Consider the following 15,204-nt stretch of genomic DNA (forward strand, 5'->3'; position numbering starts at 1 on the left):
CCAGAAAGCAAACTGAAAGAAAACGTTCTGCAAAAGGGCAAACTGTCTCCCTAGTTAAATGTAACACCAGCAAAACCTGAGTATATTTTTGGAAAACATCAAAATGCAAAAAAAGCTGTCAGAATAACAGAGCCTTTGACATAACTCTGGAGCACACTCTGTGTGGCAAGCAGCAGCAGCAGCCAAGGAAGAGATCATTGCCTTCATTGTTTGAGCAGCTCAAGAATTTCTGCAGAAATGAACTTTTTGGCTTAACTAAAGCAGTTCAGTTCTACCTCTGCAGGTTTGCCTGTCACTGGTGCAGAAAGACCCAGCTGCACTAAATCTGAACTCCATTGTTTTTCTTGTTTAGTTAAATATCTTAAACAAAAAAAAAAAAGCAATACAAAAAACAACCACCCAACTTGGCTGAACTACACCCCATTCTCCTTAAGCTCTCAGTACTTTTCCACTGCTGCAGTGCCAAAAGCTGGAAGAGCAAAAGCTGATCGACTGCCATCCTTCTCATTACGTGACTCCATGTTGCTTGGTACAGACTACTTATTTAAAAACAAATTAAAAAGTAGCTCTATAAATAAAGCATCAAAAAGTGCTGGGAGGAAGGTATGCTGACATGACAGCCTTTTTAAACAGATTTAAAGTGAGTTTTTAAACAGATTTAAGTGAGCTTACTTTAACAAGATGACACCTGATGATTTACATCATTGTGATACCAAAAGCAGACTCCAACTCTGACTCTGCTGGAGAAGGTTAAGTGGATGTGCTGGCCTTTTGCTATTTTATAATATCGTAAAATTTCATGTCCTCTCATACAACCAAGCTGTTTTCACCTACTGGTATATGTGCCTATACAATATTAGTACTTCATAGCATCATAGAGGTATCCCAGATTAGAAGATTAGATCCTAAAGGATCATGGAATGAAGGGAAGTATTTAAATTAGCAACACTTCAAAATAAAACAAGCAAACAAAGAAAACTAACAGGGAAAGGAGAAAGTAATTCAGGAGCAAATAGTAGGTAGGAATCAGGACACAGCACACAGCAGAAAAAAGACACATTTATCATCTGCACTCATCAAGCACTCCTTATATACAGTAACTTGCTTCTCTGAAGCCACTGGTGAAGGGATTAGCACCACGCTGAAACTGAACTACATTACCTCCACAGCTGGTCGCAAAAATTAGAATAAAGTGAAAGAGGAGGAAGGGTTGTACAAAGCCAAAGTGCTTGGTGGCCTGGAACCTGCCATATTTCTGTCATGGCAGGAATCAACAGGACACTATTTAATTCTCTGTCTTTACAAATATTTTTCCTTTGCAAAATTCAAACGTACAAGAAATCTCATGCCCATCTCTTCCTCGTGGAAACAAATGTCTGCTTAGGGGAATGAGAAAATCAACTTGTCATGGCATTCAGGAGACAAACCGTTTTGTGAATCCTCTGGCGCAAAGGGATTGTGTAGTTATGAAGACAAAGGTGCCTCCTCGCAAACAGTGTGGTACTCAGAGAAAGATACAGCTTCTCTGAGAAGGTGCACTGCAGCATTGCTTGCACACCTGTCTTCCAATTAGTCATTACTAATAGCAAACTGAAAATTTTTGTCAGGATAAGGGTCTGTGCACAGCTATTCCAGTGCATACAGTATCCCTGGTAAAGCTGGTGAATCTGCTGGGCCACAAAATGAATGCCTGTGGATCCTGGCAAGCGTGATGCCAAAATAATGCACACTGAACTTCATTCAGGCTGTAAGCTCAGTCCTACAAGTATCTGCCATGTCCAGCAGTGTGTGCAGGCACCACCTTGCCAAGAGTAATGTGGCAGTGGTAATGAAGGATCAGGGTAGTAATTAAAGGACACGTGTGGTTAGAACAGCAAGAAGTCCTATAGACTGTGGCGCTGAAGGAGCACTAGGGCAGTCATTTACAACAGACAAAGACACATGAAGTTGTATTTCGAAAAAACGCTGTACATACCGGTCTGCCATGAATGCTTTCATAATACAGCAAGGCTTTCTGAAGAGCCACTTTCTCAGCTGCTATCTGATCTCGTGTCATATCCTATAAAAAGTAGCACAGAGACAAGAGAAAGAAAAAACATCAGAATTCAAGACACAGACAATACTAAGTTATGGCCTAATTGAAGTCATTATCATTTTGTCATTAATGTTTTGAAGACTCATCTCTGCTTTCTAGTTCTCCTTTCCCAGCTATATTGCTGGAAAGACTTATCACAGGAGCCCTATATACAACACAGGCAAATTGAAACTAACATTTGTATGTGAAAATGTTGTAGGTACATAAGGGGGATTTATATTTTCTGTGTGCTTTGAACAAACAATGTCAATTTATATTTTGTGTGCTTTGAACAATGTCAAATAACTTTTAGTGATGGTGGCTGTTCTTCACTTAGAAAGATTTGAGTCATAAGTCCAGCAACAAAATGCATGCTCTTCCTTGTCTTCCAAACCTGAGACAACCTCCAGTACCTGTTGCAAAGCTTGCCATTTTTGCCTTGACTGCTACAGACACACTTAACAGAAATGAAGTGCAGTCAGACTGTTTCTTTCTGCCAAATTCTGCTATAAAGTGAAAAGCTCTGGCTGACAGGCTGAGGGGACCAAGCCAAAAAAAAAAAAAAAAAAGGCAGACAGTTGGAAGACACTTGCCTCAGTTTTCCAAAGCTCCTCCACCAAACATGACTGACACCGAGACTTCTCTCTCTATTGTTGCATCAAATACTATCAGAGACCTTTAAAAGGTCAGGCTGTTTATTCTTGCTACCTTCAGAAAACAGCCAAACACTTCTGCAAATCTAATAAACAAAGATACTGCTGTCTGCTCCTCTTTCACAGAGTACTGCACAATTCACACGTCAGCAGACTCAAGGACTTCATTTACAAGGCTACCCAAAACTCAGGAACTAGAACATCAGACACAAAGACCTCTCTGCTGATAACCCTCAGAGATTACAGGAACTAGCTGAGCTCAATGTGACACTCAGAAGAGCAGTGATAAAATGCCCTGAGACAAGAGCATTCAACTGTGGAATGATCTAGAAGAAAATCAATGACCTAATCTTAAGAATCACTGGAAGACTCAGAATGTGCCAAAAGCTTTTGGGCATAACAGTTCAGAACTGTTACATGGAATCTATGAGAATCAGAAAAAGAACACAATGCTATTCAGTAGAAACAGAGTGTGAGGGGAAAAAAAATACAGACACTGAAAGCAGAGGGAAAGAAGCTAAAGCAAGTAAGCCTGCAGTAGAGGCTGAAGACGTTTTGACAAAATGCAAAAGATCAGAAGGCTTTCACAACTGACAGTGCAGCTATGAGTTACATGCTTATACTTAAAAGGCCTAAATCTGATCTGCATATATTGTACCTTTATATCCTCTGGTCGGTTTGTCTCCGTTCGTTTTTCCTGAAGCTTCTTCTGGATAGAATCAAGGGTCACTTCCACAGCAGGCTTGGCAGATTTATCTGATAGGTCTTGTTTCTTGTCATCCTCCTTTTCAAGCTGAGAACCAAAGCTCTTTGGGAGCGTGTTGCTTCGCTGACGCACCACAGGGCCCAGGTCTTCTTCTGATATCTTCAGTTTAGACTCTAAGCAGTGACATTTAGGGAAGAGGAATAATTTCTCTTTTTTAAAATGTGATGGTGACAGGACCGCTGTCTAGCATCACATTTAAAAAAGGTTAAGTCTAGGTGCCCCCAGAAGGTACATCAACACTGACTGCTCACCTTTAAGCTGCTTTCGGAATTTGGCCAAATCATTTGTCCATTTGAGCACTTCAGGGTTAGCTGCTTTGTCACTGTGGGAAGGCTGGGAGGAAAGAACAGTCATGCTGAATCTGTATTAAATCAACAGGAGAGACCCACTGAAACAAGCCTGTATAACAAAATGGGGGCTAAACAGGATTGGGACACAGCACAGAGCACAGGTACAGGCTAGTGACTGGTGCCTGCATATCTGTGACCTATCCAGCTCAGAACTTGCTTTGATTGCCCTACCTGTCACGTTGTCTCTTAGCACATTGCAAAACTCATGCAAGACTCTTTCAGTACCATCTTTCATGGTTTAGATCACCAACTGAGATGCACACATATGAAGCTTTAGTTCCTTAAAAAGCTTTCTGTCCCTCGGAAGAGCATCTCAAGAATAAACAGAATACAGAACACTGCGACTGCTCAGCAGCACTTGACTATGGCTCCTTGCTGAGGAGCAAAGAAGGCTGCTCTTCTCTACTATGCAGTGATCTGGTGTCCTGCAATTACCATCATGCAAATGAGATGCACAATTGTTCCTCCTACAAAGTAAACTTTAATAAATAAACAAATGCAAAACATAACATAGCTATTCCTGCACCTTGCTGTATAAAGCAGTGATCAAAATTCCATGAGTTTGTGAGACTCTCTTGTACTGTACTGGTGGTACAAAAAATTCCAGGAAAGGTAATTCGTTTGATATGGATGCACATCGTCATTTTTGGAGCAGCATTACATTTTCCTTTACTTTACATTGTTTAAATACTTCCAAGCTCTCTGTGTATGTCTGATAGGTTCCCCCAATGTCCCCTCCCTTTCTAGCTACCTTACACCTCTCCCTACAAATGCCTGAGTAGAGACTCACCCTGTATTTCCTCTCCTCCTCGAATTTGTCCTCAAATTTCCTGATTTTTTTCTTCAGTCCCTGAATTCTCCGGGTAAGCTGTGCAGGGGTGAGGTCTTCTCTGTCATCTTCGTAAGATCCCAAAGAAGAACTCCGCCTCCTACCAAGAGCAGAGATTGCACAAAGAGTTTATCCAAACAGCTGCAGTACATCTTCTCGCTCAAAAGGATGCTTAAACTTGGCGTAAATAAAGGCAAATCCCATGGAAGCGAGAAAGTTATGTTGGTTACTCTCTAATGACAGACAGAACAAGAGGTTGCTGTTAGATATTAATTGAAAAACCTTGAAATGATCAGTTACCTAGAACTTTTCTCACAGCACCCGCTTTCTGACAGAAAAAACAGAAGCTCAACACAATATAGCTATATGGCTTGTGTGATTCAAAAAGATGCTGCTTGATGCGACTGTGCAATGCAGCCAGATCAGAGTCACCACAGAGAAATCACAACTCACCTCATAAATGAATGAGAATTGGGAGGGGAAGGAGGCACTTCTGTATCATCCAGGTACTGCTGGCTCTGTCCATAGGCATAGAAGCGAGGAGACAGCATAGGATCACTGTCCTCATCCAGGAGCTGGCGAATTAAACGGCCAGCCTGTGGGGAAAGGCGAGCCTCTTCTGAGTCTAAGCCATCTCGCTGCCATGAAGAAAGTGCAGGGATGGGCTCTAGGAACAGCAAGACAAAGATTGATTTTATCACTTTTGTTTTACAAGTACCAGTGACTCCAGACAACATTTCTCGTGTCATATCATGACCCCATTGTCCTAAAAGATCGCTTGTTGTCAGTGTCAGGTATTCTCTGGGTCATTATTCACACCTGCCAGTGTGCAAAGTAGTGCAAAACATTGCCTGGTCACAGTGGATGCTCTACACAAGCATAAATAATCTGCTGGGTGCAACACAAAGCTGTATCCATAATCTGGCTGGAATTACCATGGACTGACACCAAGAGAAGGTATCACCAGCCACTACCTTTGAGGAAATAACTCCAGGATAGGACAAAATTATTGGCACATGACAGGATAAAGGAGGCAAGCTGGCTACAGGAAGAAGCTCCTCAGTTTTAGGTTCATACAAACGCTGCAAATGAGGAGCACCGTGATCGTCCTCCTGTTCCCCAACACAACTCGGCCACACATGGCTCAAAATTCAAAGACTAGAAGGAAGCATATGTTTTTCTAGCCTGTAAGGAAAGACTGCCTCACTGCACTACTACCAGTTCTATAGGCATCCAGCCGTCATATGGGCTGATTTTTCCTCTTTTCTCTCAGATGTAAACCTGCTGCATGGCAGAAGAGTGAAGAAATATTTAATGCATAGCTGGAAGTGAAAGCAATGACATACAGGGAGATGGTGGGGTGGGAGAGAAATGGAAGCCCAATTTAGTGTTGCTGCTCCGCATACTGGAGCCCACAGAAAACAATCGCCTCAATCTTGTGACAGCTCCCTCCAGATGCCATAAGGAGTCGAACATTTTCTGTTCAGATAGTTTACTAAGCTGATTTGCATGCTCCTACTTAGCACCATGGGATTAAACAGTTTAAGAGCCAGGCCTTGAACTTATAAACCTAACAAATAGTTCTAGAGTCAAGTAACAAAACAAAAACGCTATAGAAAGCTCCCAGACCAGTCTCAGAGCTAGGGACTCAATATTCCCTGTGCCTAGCATGTCTGCTCTTGTTTCACAAAGGGAAGAGGCTTTTGAAGCTAGTAATTTTTTGAACTAAAAGCAGTATTTCCTTCTGCTGAACAAGGTAAAGACTTTCATAGCTTACAATGGATTTTGTGGGGATTCCCTTACAGAATCTTGTGCTGCTCTCCCCTGAGTACAGCTCAGGCAGCACGAGATCATGCACAGCTCAGGAATGACCAGCCCGGAGGAATTCTGCTGCAACAGAGGTGTCTCTCCTCCTTTCCCCTTCTTCTTTATACAAGAATTTAAATCGTATGCCTCTGCTTAGAGATTGGTGCTGCATGCAAACTGAGAAGTTATCCTGAAAGGGATGGCTGGAGGTGTTTGCACCTCTCAAGTGTTGTGATAAGTGAAGCACATTCTTGGCACATACAAGTGCTCACAGGGGCTGCATTAATGAGGTGTGCAAAACTCAGATGGACACAGGTTGCATTGCCATGGATTGGAGAGCTCCTGCAGCCTGTATTTCTCCTAAGTAATTTTTGGAACGTGAGCTTTTTCTAAGCTGTATTCACCTTGATGGTACCTAATAACTGAAAGAATTTTCTCAAGGTACCTGATATGAACAAAGAGGAAACTAAGGGCAAATCATTCACCCAAGCAGTGATACTTTGGCCTTTGACCCTTTCCTGAGTCTCATAGTTTCAGATCCTCACATGATCTCTTGCAGCAAATTAATGGCTGGTAACTAGAAAGGAAAAAAATCTGATACATCTGACTAGCAGAAATGAGGTAAGTGATGCATGCAATTCTTCCAGACATTTTTCATTTCCAGTTTTTGGAATACATTCACAGAAAAACAGAATTTGCTCTTGGAAATCATTAAATCACATCCTCATGGGATTTACACAGATGGAATTAACTTAGAAGAAGTCAAAAATATATTTAACAGTTAGCAAATAAAGCTTCTACTACACCAGCTAAAAAAACCCCATTACCAAGCATGCACGATGCATGTGATTTTGTCCCAAGGTGAGTATATGTTGTGCCCAAAAGTTGAATCCAAAAGGAAAAAACATATAAAAGGAAAAAAATATCCTAAAAGGAGAGGTCCAATTTGAGACTTGACACAAGAAATGCTTGCTATAGAAAATCAGCTGGTTTTAATTCTCACTCCTAAGATGGAAAGAGTCCATGGGCAAGTTGTTTCCCTTGTGGATTATATGCGTTCAGAAGAAAAACCTCATCTGGACACAGAGTGAGTAACGATGCTTCCCTCCTCCCCCCTCTCCCTCCCCCCCCCCCCCCCCCCCCCCCCAAACATACAATAAAAGAACATATAAATACTAAAACGAAGGGACATAAACAAAAGGAACAAAGCAAATAATAAAGGAACATATGTAGTTATTTAGAATTACGGATCTTATCTACATCAGACCATGAACTGGATCAGAGTTACAGACTGGCTGTCCTGTTCTTTACATGGATCGGGTGCCAGAAACTCGGAGTGCACAAACAAATAGTAACCCCCTCAGGGTAAGAAGCTTCCTTTTCTGATAGTGAACAATCAACCCGTGCTCAACAGAAGCTATAGCCTCTTTTGTTATTTATTTACAAAAGATACATATATGAAAGTTTTAAGCCCTTTCCAAAGACTGCTAAATTCCTGGACTTAACAGTTCAGGTTTGAAATATTTATTAGTTTTAATACCGTGGCTATTTCTGCTAAGTGAATAAAAGTCTCAGTAAAAAAAGTTAATTTTTTGCCTTTTCTTTGTCACTGACTTGACAGAGCAGCTACCTGTACTCTTTTGTCTTGAACAGATCTCTCACTCTGAGAAAGCCTCTGTATTCCTTCTGTGTAATTCTTTTGTTCATAACAAAAGCCTTTTGTGGAAAAAAAAATAAATAGCTTTGGGAATATTTAACCAGAATGGCTGTGCCAGTGTAGAGAAAAGGTGAGCAAATTTTCTATTTCCTGGTCAGACTCTCGTGTTTCTTCCAGGTTTTTTTTCTTGCCTTTTCCAAGTTGTCACTTCACAGAAGTGAAATACACTGATATGGAGCCTGCAGACCCTCAGCAGTGATGCACTCCTCTCCAATCTCACCACCAGCTAATCTTTTAACAAAGCTGTCAGCCATCTGCCAGGTGTTGCTCTGCAAAACCCTGTAGGCATTCATACGCCTGTTGCAGCATCAATCTGCCACACAAAGGACTGGTCTTATTAATAAACCTGTATCAAGCAAGAAGAAAAACGAATTTTATAAAATACAGTAGGGGTCTGACTTTTTATTTCTTCTTTAATAGCACTGCTTTTTATTTGTGACAGGATTACTGGGGGCTGCAGGGCCATCAGACGGGTACTGCCATGTGCATCTGCCCAGAGGTACAGCCAGCAAAAGGCCATCGAGGGCTTGTGCTCTCTCTGTAGCCATACAGCTGACGTATACTGCTTCAGCACACACGTGACAGCCCCAGGAGGCTAAAATCTTCACTGCTGTGAACTGAAGTAGGTCTCGAGGGATTAAAAAGCCTAAACTAATTACAACACCTGAGGTCCTAGCACTAAATTCTCCCTTAGAAGACCCCAGAAAGACATCTCATAATGGAACGAATAAAGCAATTCAAAACCTCAAAACATTCACTTGGTCAGCATTTTACATCCTTAAACAGCACTGGCATATTCCTCCTAAATAAATCGAAAAGAACGGCCCAAGCAAAGAGCTACCTTAATTTGTCAGTGAGATGAAACATTTACCAGCTATTCAGTCAGTTTTGCAATTTGCAAATAGTGTTGCACCATAATAAATGCTGTTTTTTTTTTTTTTAATACTGCTGCTATAAAATGAAATCTGTAAACAATGCAATTATTCATTTCTACATACGGTGATAAAAACACAGAATGTTTCACCACCGTTTGATTTATGTCTGTTGCACACAAATACACTGATGTAAGGCTAGTGTCAAAAACAATTCTAGAATGTTGTTTCTTTGCTGTATGCTTTTTTCCTTCTCATTACCCTGCTTTTTTTCATGGGAAAGTATCAATTAAATCCGCCTCAAAACTATTTGGAGATCAGCTTCACCCTCAGGGTCTTAGTGCTACAATACTTGGGTTCTCAAAATTGAGGAGAATGCTTATTCATTTTAAACTTCCGCTTTTAGCCTTGTTTTTTTTTTTAAGCTTAAAAGAAAAATGACTGCTGATTGTTTCCTAAGAGCTTGTTACTGCAAACTTTGCTTCAAATTTCATTTACAGAACCCTTTTTTAAAACCTCACTAATGAGGTGACATAGGCAGCAATCACACGTGTCAGATCAACTTACTGAACTATCTGCTCAGCTCCAAGCTGATGACAGGGCCAGCCACTATTAGCAGAGCAACATACTTCCAGATTTTTCCTTGAGGGCAGGATAACAAATTCTGTGCTTGAATTAGCAACATTTGGTAAGAATTCTGCACAATAGCACTGGATTCTGAGAGAACACTGTGTCCTTCCCACTCATGGCATTCAATTCCAACACAGTCCACAGCAAGAGGAACATATCCCATAGAAGTATATCTAATCTCTCCTCTTGTGTACAAGTCTGACTGCACAGCAAATCTTTAAAATAATCAGGTAAAAATTATTTCTAGAATAACTCCGCCAGTTCACACTGCAACTATTGCAGTGCAGTGCCCCTGAATTAGTGTTGTTTATGACAGCGTTGGTCTTAACATGATAGGAAATCTGCCTGAGTGAAGAATAAGAGCTAGTCAGCAGACAGGGCTGCCTTATGTAATTCTGTGCCCATTCTGCAAGGCTCTTCCTCAGCCTGTGTGCAGAGGCAGTGACAGCTACAGCTGATGGTGCCTCCCCCTCAGCACGCAGATGCTCTGCCAGCAGCCTGCTCACACCATACCCTGCACCTCCTGTAGTAGCTCCTGCAAAGGAACTCACTCCAAAGGTACAGCAAATAACTGGTCATTACCATAGCTGAAGACACAGGGCCTTTCCCTTTCCACTGGGGAAGGGCCAGAGGTGCAGTAAGGACACAGATGAGATGTATAAAGCCCTGAGTGATGCATGCTGGCAGGGAAGAGACAGTACTTGGCCTGTTGGAGCTGTGCATGAGTGGCACAACCCTGCCTTGCATACCCTCACTAACAGTCTCTGCCATCAGAAGTAGAAATCCCAAAGTAGATGTTAGCATCGAGCCCTTTCTGGCTTTAGAAAGCTTGATTTCACATCCACAGATACAGAATCTTCCCTGTCTCCTTGCTCAGATGCAGAGGCCACCATTTTGCTGCATTCGAACCCAAACTAACCAAATGGTGATTCTGGTAAGCAAGTGTTCTAGGAGAACACATCTCTCTCACTCTAGAGCCCATTTGTTTGCAGCTACCTACCTCTTCCTCTTGTGAAAAACATCTGAACAAAATGGAGGAAGAATCTGAAAGAAGCACTCTCAAATGCAGTCACAGGCGCTCATAAATCCTGTTTTGTATTTGCAGTGCAAGAAAGCTGGGATCCAAACACAAGCACACACCTACAGTGAGGGATTTGTACCAAGGTGCAACGTAATGCACACCATGGGAAAACCTCTGTCAGACAGAAGGGAGCTGTGTTCTGCCCTTCACATGCTCATATGACTCCCATTCGTAACACTGCTTGCCACAGGCGTGCACTGAGAAGAAAAAAAGAGTCTTTATTTCCAAAGGTTCACATGATGGCTGCAGCCACACATCACCTCTGGGAACACAGACATGATCACCCGGCCCGAGGCCCTGAGGGACTGTGCTGATTGGCACCTCACCAACACCAGGGCAGCCAAGGCCCCGCGGGAGCCCTTCTGCACCACTTTGATCAGCCGCGCCGCACGCCTGGTGATATCACCCAGGGAATCCCCGCTAATAAGCCAGCGGAGAAACTCTCTTCTGTCCATGGTGACTGGCTGCGTGGTTGCATCAAAGGCAGCCAGGGCTTGTGGCTTTTCTTTACTTATGCTCAAGGTGTCTTAACTAGACAGAAAGGCAAAGTACATCAACTCACGTACACTGTGGAGATAGGACCAGAGAACTTAACTAACTTTTCAGTGCTCCTTTCTAGATTGATTAACTACAGTTACACATCTTTCCCCTCCTGCTTTGACTGTTACAATACAATGCTTGCATCTTCCCATTTCTTCCCTGTCAAAACCTCTCTCTCACTTCTCAAGCATAAACGAGCAGGACAATTCCTGCTTGTAGAAAGGAGAGAGACACAGTAAGTGAGAAGGTCCCAGAAATGCTGGACTACTTCAGTTTCCCTCTATTTCAAATGAAATGGAAATTCACAATGCTCAAACTCTGCACGACAGATTTCATTCTCTAACTTAAGTCAGTGAAAAAGACAAGTAAGCATACATTCTGGAGAAGAGTGTTAATAAACTATATTAAAGTAATTTAAACCACAAGCAATTTTACATTGCCCTTTGAGCCTGTGATCATAACTTTTTCACAGCATACATTCAAAAGATATTGTTTATAAGAATAACCAAGGTACAAAGTACTAGATAGACAGCCATTTTTTCCCCCCCAGCTGTCCTTTCCAGATCTGAATCTTTACTTCCAAATAACAACAGAAGTAAAAGAATAGAAAGAAAGAAGACTTTTCTTTCCTGACTGTGAAATATTCAGTTTCTTTGAAGAAAGCACTATTACTTAGAGTTCCAGCTTAGCAGTCAAGCAACCAGCCATCAAGAAATAAGTTATCCTAAAGCACACAGGGACTTACAGTATCAAATAGCACATGAACATAACTTCAAGAATAAAACAACGTATTTTCTTTCTCAAAGGGACAAGTGGAACTAGTAACCGTTTAGAATTTCACTTCCAATTTCTCCAAACTTTCAGTTCCATATTCAGGACAAAATTGCTTTCCTGTTGTTTTTGGCAAGGGAACTTCAGCACAAAAAGATATACCCAGCCCACTGAGGTTTCCTTCTCTCTTTTAACTCGTTTGGACAGCCATGAAACAAATCCTACCTTCCCAGTTGTTGTCATCGCACAGCGTTGTCAAATCCAGCCGAGGCACTTCTGACACAAAGCTGTTTTCCTGATCATCAGCATCTTGATTTCTTTGCAGCTTGTTTTCAGGAATGCTTGGGTGTTCTTGAATCTTCATACTTGAAGGCTGCTATATTCCCACAGAAATGAGGGGGGAAAAAAAAAATTTGAGATGAAGAGGCAGGAATAAAACCCTGCAGTCACAGCAGCAGTAAGCTCACGCTTTTAAATAAAAAAGTCAAAACAAAAAGAACCTGACATTTCCAGTTCCAAATTCAAAGCCTTTTGCAGTGGCCCCTACGTACCAATCACTGACACTGATAAAAACATCTATTTGCCTCCCTTGAATCTTCCCTTCTTCAGGAAGCCACAGCAAGTTCCTGACGCTGCCTGCCCTGACAACAGCATGCAGCTGAAAAAGCTTCTGCTTGACTGATTGGGGTGAAAAGGGAGGGAGGACCGCAGGGAGGAAGGGAGAGGAAGAGGAAGCTGCAAAGAGTTCCTACAGGAGTGCTGCTCCTTGGAACAGCAACAAAAATGCTGTTGCAAGGCTGAGGCAATACATGGTCTCCTAAAAATCAGGCACTGGTAGCAGCTGCAGACAGCAAGCAGTGCAGGCTACCTACACAAGTGCTCTCATGCAGGCTGTGCTGGCTCAAATCAATTAGTGCCAGCTAAGCTGTGCAGGCTGCACATTCCCCGATTTCCTGTGGTTGTTTTCTAGCTGGGCGTGGGGAGAGCAGAACTATTTATGGAGGAGCTCTGGGTATTAAAGCAGTGTTGCGCAAATCCAAACGGCAGTGGGGTTTGGCATCTCAGCTGGAAAGCAGTGCGGACTCTGGGAACGAGCCAAAACATTCGCACAAACATCCAATGACTTAAGAAAACAACGACAACAAAAAATAATGGCAGAATGCTGTCAAGTAAATGGTTCATAATTTAATGCTACCTAGAGGTAACTGCTGTTTGCCTCACCACTACTCATCCTGACACACCACACACAGCGTGTGCTTTTGTAGAGAAATCTCAGCCAGGTACACTGTGCGTGCGCTGCAACAGGGCTTCGTGACACAGGCAGTTTGACCACAATAAAATAAACAAGCTGTAATGGCTCACAGAGGGCTGTGGGGAACAGGAAGAGTAAAGCATGTGCACAAACACGTAGTGGGACACGTCCAAACTCGGGAGACACAGAGCCATGCGAAAGCACAGTGTTACACTCGAAGTGTTTGGTCTTGGTAAGAACAGCTGAGCATTGCTCTCTCAAATACTGTCTAGCAGGTAAGCAACATACAGACTTTTTCCCCACAGGTATTTTGATAATCTATTTACAATCTGCTTTAGCTAATGTGTGAAGACAATGTGTCTAAAAAAACTAACTTCTACATTTGGACTTCTTTTTCTTGTAAATTCTGAAGCATGGCCAAACTGTACCAAATCAATATTTTTAGTGGACATCAGTAAGGCACATTTCAGGTTTTTTTCACGGCCATAAAACTTGCATGTTGTTTTTTACTTTTCCTCTTAGCTGAGAAAAACATGTAATCTTTACATAGAGAAGGAAAAATACCTGCCCAATTCACACACTGCACGAAGAATGTTTTTATTTGGATCCAGTCCCATCTACCTGGATGATGAACATCCTAGTATTAGTAAACACTGTTCTGTGCTGTATTTGTATAAGGTTTGTATTTCCTTTTCATTTCAATAAATCACCTTTTAAAAACATTATAACAAAAGGAAACACCAAATGACAGTTTGCCAAGGCACTAATAACTCGTACAGATTGACGCTAAATCTGATTACAAATGTGGTTATTGTGAAAGCTGCACATGGAAAAATGCTAATTCACCACTCAACAACTTTTAAGCTGCTTCTAGGTTGGGAGGACTTAAATAGTTCTTTAAGGTCCAGTAAAATGTTATTTCCTTTTCCTGCCAGAATTGAGATAGTCAGTGTACATTATAAACAGAAAGACTGGCCAGCGGCCAGAAACAGGCAGTATTTTGCACTTGCTAGAGAACAAACTGTACCAGTTTATAAACTGCATTTAAATTGCCAGCACAGATCTTTAAGGCCAAAAGAAATCAAGTGATAAGCTTCAAATTGATGCTATTAAGAACAGCATGTAACAAGTGTGAAGGGCTTACCTACATTTTAACTATTTCAAAAGGGAGCAGCCTCAAAACATAGTATCATTACCATCACTGATACTGATTACAGAACTAAACATCTTTCTACGAAGAGTGTACAATCTCCTGACTTAACACGACCCTGAAAAGATGTTTGTAGCAGACAAAAGGACACTCTCCCAGATGCATAAACATCTCCACTACAGATAGTAGGAAGGTTATATGCACATTTTCCTTCTAAAGTCAATTCACTTGTCAGAAATGTTTTCAATCAGGCCTGTGCTGTGCCTGCAGCCAGTCACTGGCCTTTCTGTGCTGACTTGCTCAGTGATGTAGCCTCTAATACAATGAATAAATCATTAGGTGTTACGAAAAACAATGTTAGTATAAACCCAGGAGACACAAGAAGGCAGATGTTTAACCTTCTTTGAATTAAAACTCACAAATTGGTAGGTAATTCAGTATCCTCATCGCTTACTTTCTCATTTGATTTCCTGATACCTCCAGTTCCCAACCTTCGGGACAAAAACCAAGGCAGAACTGCCTTGCTTTAGGAAAAGATATGCCACTGTTTCTCATAAATCAAAGGGGCAGCAACTTTATGATCTCAGAAGCAGTTGGCAGCCATGCTGCATTGCACATATTACATAAATGACTAAAAAAAATTTTAAACTAGGCACTTGACTATGCTTTTTACAATCTGCTTTGCAGTCACTAATAACTACAGATGTAAATAA

At 41.7% G+C, this 15,204-nt stretch overlaps 1 protein-coding gene across 14 annotated transcripts in view; it reads right to left on the reverse strand.

Annotated features, from left to right (window-relative positions):
- The window catches only part of FAM13A (family with sequence similarity 13 member A), a 137,602-nt gene that overhangs the window by 11,014 nt on the left and 111,384 nt on the right, over positions 1-15,204 (reverse strand). For 13 of the 14 annotated variants that reach the window (XM_048943444.1, XM_048943445.1, XM_048943441.1 and 10 more), the window contains 6 exons: positions 12,315-12,465; positions 5,126-5,339; positions 4,634-4,772; positions 3,745-3,826; positions 3,386-3,606; positions 1,976-2,059 (listed from right to left, as the gene is read on the reverse strand). In XM_048943444.1, coding sequence (XP_048799401.1) covers positions 1,976-2,059; positions 3,386-3,606; positions 3,745-3,826; positions 4,634-4,772; positions 5,126-5,339; positions 12,315-12,465 — 891 coding nt within the window. The remainder of the gene's footprint in view (positions 1-1,975; positions 2,060-3,385; positions 3,607-3,744; positions 3,827-4,633; positions 4,773-5,125; positions 5,340-12,314; positions 12,466-15,204) is intronic. The other variant, XM_048943443.1, reaches the window with a different exon arrangement.

Source organism: Lagopus muta, chromosome 4, assembly GCF_023343835.1.
Source record: "Lagopus muta isolate bLagMut1 chromosome 4, bLagMut1 primary, whole genome shotgun sequence".
Lineage (NCBI taxonomy): Eukaryota > Metazoa > Chordata > Aves > Galliformes > Phasianidae > Lagopus > Lagopus muta.